General features: G+C 26.4%; 1 protein-coding gene across 1 annotated transcript; it reads right to left on the bottom strand.

Annotated features, from left to right (window-relative positions):
- Positions 1–979: 979 nt before the first annotated feature.
- On the bottom strand, positions 980–4,339 carry LOC130809087 (ribonuclease 1-like). Its single transcript, XM_057674719.1, has 4 exons — positions 4,181–4,339; positions 3,488–3,643; positions 2,022–2,214; positions 980–1,336 (listed from the first exon to the last, which is right to left on the bottom strand). Exons 1-4 carry the CDS (start codon positions 4,271–4,273, stop codon positions 1,113–1,115), a joined length of 666 nt encoding a protein of 221 aa, XP_057530702.1. The 5' UTR covers positions 4,274–4,339; the 3' UTR covers positions 980–1,112.
- Positions 4,340–6,000: the final 1,661 nt, after the last annotated feature.

Here is a 6,000-nt window from a genome sequence, read left to right as displayed (position 1 = left end):
TTTTTCAATAAAGTTCTTTAAATTAATTTGTTCCATTATTATTACTTGAGAAAGAAGATGATCCTATCACTTTTATCTTTTCTCTTATTTCTAAATATCTTATTACTTTAACTCATTTTACTCAACTATTTAATCTACGTGTCAAACGGAGAAAATGACTGAGATACACTACCTTCTTTTTTACTTCCACCCAAGTATAATGACGCAATAATTAAGAAAGTAGCTGGCTAAAAACTATAAAAATGACATTATTCGGTAAAATAGTTGTAACATACTCGAATTTCCTCCCATCCTTTACGGTTTTGGTTTTTAGTGGTGTAAATAATTGTTTTCTAAAGGTAACAACTTATAGCATTCTAAAATCGAAATTAATAGTTTAAAATCATATCTACATATTTTCAACAAATCATACTCCAACTGCTAATTAGACATCTAAATATCTAACAACTATAATTGTACAGCTATAGTTATCCACAACTAAAACTACCCAGACCACTAACATCTATCTTATCAGTACATTACGCCGAGAATGCCCCGAAATTTATCAAAATTAATTTTTAAAAATTTAGTTAATTTGTTGAAAAATTATGTTTTTGCAAAATACAAATTATAAAACACTTTTATAACTTTAAATACTTGCCTGAAGTCTTAATATATACACTATGAAGCAATAAATTAAAGAGGAGAAATAAAAATCGAATTTTGTCTTGGTTAAAGTGAATATTTCTTTTTTCAAACGAAGTCTTGAATTTAATTTTCATTTACCTCTTCCTTCTGATCTAATCGGATCAAATATAATTAAAAAAAACACTATATGATACCGGAAAGTATACGCGTGTTGGATGTAACGTACACAATTATAGGGGGCTAAAACGAATTACGCAAGATGTTGTTGATGCTTTGAAGTCATTTTTTATGACACAAAACGTAGAATGCAATGACAATTCCAAATAATAATTTTTGTTTTGTTGTTTAGTTTGTCTTTATGAAAAGTATAATTTCTCTCATTTAAATATCTGATAAATAAAACTCTTATCTCTGATATTGAAAGAATTAAGAAAAAAAAAATAAAAACATCTCATATTATGTTGTTGCTTAACTAGAATTACAATTTAAAAGATAGGAAATTCAATTTCAGAACCACATTTTCCATGAGGAAAAATAGGACACTCAATAAGAGTGGATGCAGAACGATCTACACAAAGATAAATTTGGTAAAGTTGACTATTTCCAGATGTATCAACATTGCACTCCACATATGGTGTGTACCCAACACCTTCTTTTATGCCATCCTTGATGCTTTTTAGAGAGTAACTTTGCCCATTTGGTTCAATACCTGTATCACGTACGTATCCATAAATTAAATAATGCATAGTTAGTACAAAATAGGGGCGATGCTATATCCCCTTACCGAAAATACAATATTTTGTATTTTTAGCTTTAGTCACCTTACTAATATATAATATATATTTTAAAGTTTAAAACAGTGTAAAATATAACAAAAATTATTATAACTCAATGGTTGGAGTAATAAATTTATTACTTAAGGTTAAGGGATTAAATTCTAATGTAAACAATTATTTTTTAATAATTAATTAATAAATTTAAATTATGATATCATTATCTTTCATAATTTAATATTTATTATTTTTTAGTGCGTATGTTTATATTTTTGCTATTTTAATCTTAATAGTATTTTTTTGGAGACTTACTAGGCAAATAATAAAGTCAAAAATACTTAATTTTTTCAAAAGATATATTCATAGAGAAGCTTCAACTTTATTTATTGAATATAATTTTTATTATAATTCAAGTTCACTGCAATCTATAGAATTTAAAAATTTTTCATAATTTTAAGTAGTTTTAAAATTCTGACTTAATTCGCCCCTGCTCCTGGTACTAAACACAATTTATTATGTTCATTAGATAATATGTACTTGCTATTTATAGATGATTGGTTTCAATCTTTCGGATTATGAAGAGGATTAAAGATTTATAGAATATGATTAATGAATAATTACCTGCAGTAGCAAGTGCTTGGAGAAGATTAACTTGATTTTTGAGGTCAAGAGTGATTTGGAAGTATGAGTGTTGGTCAAGGGACGAGCAAGTCCCATGCTTCTCCCATTCATGCGACCAAAATTTCATTCCGTCGCCGCTTGGACAAGCCAACGTTGGCCATTCTGTTTGCATTCTCCTCAACAGTTCAGATACCTGTCAACATCCATTATTAAGTACAAAATATTAAAATAAAGTTAATAAAATTAATAAAGTCATTAGAAAACATATATGGATTACAAAACAATATAAAAAATAATAAATAAAATTAGTGAAAAATATTTAAAGATCAAAAATATAAAAATGAAGATGAATAAAATTAATTATGTTTAAAATTTATAATATAAAAAGAAATATTTTTTAGTAAATAACAAATAAAACACTCAAAATGACAAAAAAAAATAACTTTTAAGATTATAGGAAATAATATGAAAACTAATGGATAAGTGAGAAATAAAAAAACACTTGAGAGTGTTAGCCACACGTCAAAAAAAATTAATGAAAATGAATGAACGGATTAAAATGATACAATTAGGACAAAGTGAAAAGGACAAAAGAAGAATATATTTAACGGTCACTGTATTAGTAGAAATTGGGTACAATTGGGTACAATTGGGTAAGGAGTACTATTAGTGTCTATTCTAATAATATATACTTACAAATTTGCTAATTCTTATTTTTCTCATTTAAAATTTAGTATAATCCAAAATTTAATTTATAGAGTAGCTAGTTCCACCTTTTCACAACTCCAAAATTGTTGTGAAGTGAGACCAATTCTTTACCTCAAATCCACAAGAACAATTTAAGGAAATTTAATTAATAAGATAATATCTTATGTTTATTTTGCTTTAATATTTAATATGTAATATTATATTATAGGAAATATTACTAGAATAAATAAATATTTTTATGATTTCTTACAATAATTCTATTTATTGATTAATTATAAATAGTTTCAACTTTAGAGAGTGTTTGCTAAGAGTAAACTCAAGTAACCCAATGACTTACTATATTAGGTAATTCACCAAAACAGATGAAAATTAATTTAAAATTAGAGAAAAATTTAAAAAATTTACATAAAAATATTCAAAATCTCAATAATGAAAAAAATAAAAAAATATTTTTAATATATTTCAACATTTTTTCGACATTTTATTTTTATTTATCTTTTTTTCAAAAAAACAAATTTGCTATAGCAAGTCAGCCGATAACTGGATTTATTCTAGGAAAATAAACTTAATAATTGGAATTATACATGATTTTTAATTTATCAATAGGCGGAATTCTTTTAGAAAATCATGGAAAAGTAACTTTTGGTGTATTGTATTATGTTAAATTATTTAAAACGGTATACACAAAACCAAGATTAAAAAACCCAAATATCAAAATAAGATGAAACATAAAAGTAGAAAAAAAGAATTGATGAAACCTGAGATTGGTCGAAAGGACGGGTGGGATCACACTGAGAAGGGTAACTACCATCATTGTAATTTGGCCAGAGACCATGAATTCCAAAATCTGCTTCTGGTTTCCCTGTGCTTGGATAGCAGCAACTCTGTTTGCTATCACAATATGATCCTGGCCACTACAAATTCATCTTAACTTTTATTCAATATAAATCATCCCATAATTGTAATCAGAGTAAGAGTATATATAAAAATACTTTTTTCGACCTTTAAATTAATGTGAAAGTAATGCAAATAATTACTAGTGGCCCCTTGATTAATTTAATGAAAAATTTAAATTAATAAAAACCTTTTACCCATTTTTATGAATATTCCCAATTTTGAATTTTTATTTTAATAATTCAATCATATTAATAGATATGCTGACAGCAAATTAAGGGCAAAAGTTATATTATTATAAATTAAAAGGGTGTGGTGATAGCAAATTAAGAGCAAAAGTTAAATTTTTAAAAATGATTTAAAGTTGGAATTATTCACAACGAACGGTGAAAGGTTGGATCATTAATATTAATCTTTCTTTAATTTAAATGGCTTGTGTGGTTTGACACCCTACAGAGATCTAAAAGTCATAATTCGATAATCAACAACCAAAAAAATCCAATAAACTTGAATAGAGAGAAAAAAAAAAAAAAAAAACAATGTAGCTAATATTTTACCTGTTGAACAAAGTAAAAGAAATCAAAATCCTTGGCAAATGAAGAGACTACAAACAAAAATTGCACTAACAAAATGGAGTAAATGGATTTCATGATTCCCTTTATGCTTTTTTTACCCTCAATAAATATATTTTTTTTTGATAGAATTATGATTTATGAGTGTATATATATATATATATATATATGAAGTGATATAACAAAATAAGTAATTGATTCATCAAATAATTTAGCAGGTCTAATAAAGCGAATATCCTCAACGATATTATGCGGCGTTTTAAGTGCAAGATATAATGTGTTCATATTGATGGGATGATATATGGAAGGTCAAAAGGTTCACATTATTTGATCATACCTTTTATTGTTCTTATTTTCATGAAATACTTGGGACTAAAAATACATGAACTCACGATCTTTTGCATTTAATATAACGTATGAAATGAAACCCCAAATGATTGGTAGTTGTAGCAAATATTAATTTTTGCATCAAAAGTCGGCAATAATAATCATACAAAAATGCTTGTCTTTATCACTTGTTTAACTTGTATGCATGTAAAAGTGTTTTATTGCGTGAACATTTTTTTCTCTTATTTTTGTTTAACCAACTTGCATTTCTTATGTATATGCCAACCTTTTTGATGAGCGAGCACCAAACGTAAGACTTTTAATCCAGACTTTGAGATTAAATTTTTAGGCTAACAAGAGTTTTTTTTTAATTCATATTGTTATTTTAGATTGTTGGTTGAAACTTCATGAAAAATTATCATACTATTTAATAAAAAACTTGAAAAATTATACGTGTAATATTCTAAAATAGATTGTCAAGTGTAATTGATGTGCAAATTTTAATTACTGTAAGCGCACGGTGTACGTGTAGCAATACGGGTCGAACTCAGGTAAGCGAGTTGATTAATTTGTTCGATTTATGACTACGAGACACGGATCGAAAATAGTTGGGTTGAGAAGTAATACTACAATGCAACTGGAACTAATAATTAAAACTAAAACAATGATTGATGCGAGGATAATAATAATAATAAGACAAATTTTGGGGCGTCAGGATTTACCTAATTCTAACATGGGAGTCAAAACTCTCATAATTGTATGAAAAATTGAGTCTTTGGCGTAATTAAACGTGATCTAATTAATCTCAAGCTTCCGCTCTATTGATCAATATCGGCTTAAGACTTTAATAGTATTAATCCTCAAACTTCCGCTTTATTGGCTAAACTAATAGGAATTTAACTTAAATATACCTCGATCCTAAATTAATCCTAATCTCAAACTTCCGTTTTATTGAAAAGGTTAATAAAGATTTTAAACTAAGATTCATTAAGCATAGGTTTAATCTTAAACCCAAATTTCACACAATTAATCGATAGAATATCATTCCATACTTTGAATTAGGATTTTTACCCTAACCCTAAAGGAGAAAACTACTCACTAGACATAATAACTAACATGAAATTAATAATAAACAAAACCCTAATTTAGATGATGAACATGATGAATATAATGAATTAAAGACAATTTAATGAATAATTAAAGGACAAGATTAAGAAACTTACAAATTGGAACATAAACAAACCCTAGATTGCATAAATAAATGAAAGTTGCAATAAAAAACATAAAAAACTAAGCTTAATAAACTAAAAATGAAAACTAGAGCATTAGGGCATCTAGGGCACTAAAAGCACAAAAAAATGAAATTAACTACGCCTATTTATATCCTATGGTTACTTGGGGAACAATCTCCCCAAAAATAACTGATTTTTAATAATAAAATAAAGCTAAAATAAATAAAACCACTAAAATAGTGAAAG

Source organism: Amaranthus tricolor, chromosome 3, assembly GCF_026212465.1.
Source record: "Amaranthus tricolor cultivar Red isolate AtriRed21 chromosome 3, ASM2621246v1, whole genome shotgun sequence".
Lineage (NCBI taxonomy): Eukaryota > Viridiplantae > Streptophyta > Magnoliopsida > Caryophyllales > Amaranthaceae > Amaranthus > Amaranthus tricolor.
Note: the sequence above shows the minus strand (reverse complement) of the source record. Positions and strands in the feature narration are given on the sequence as shown.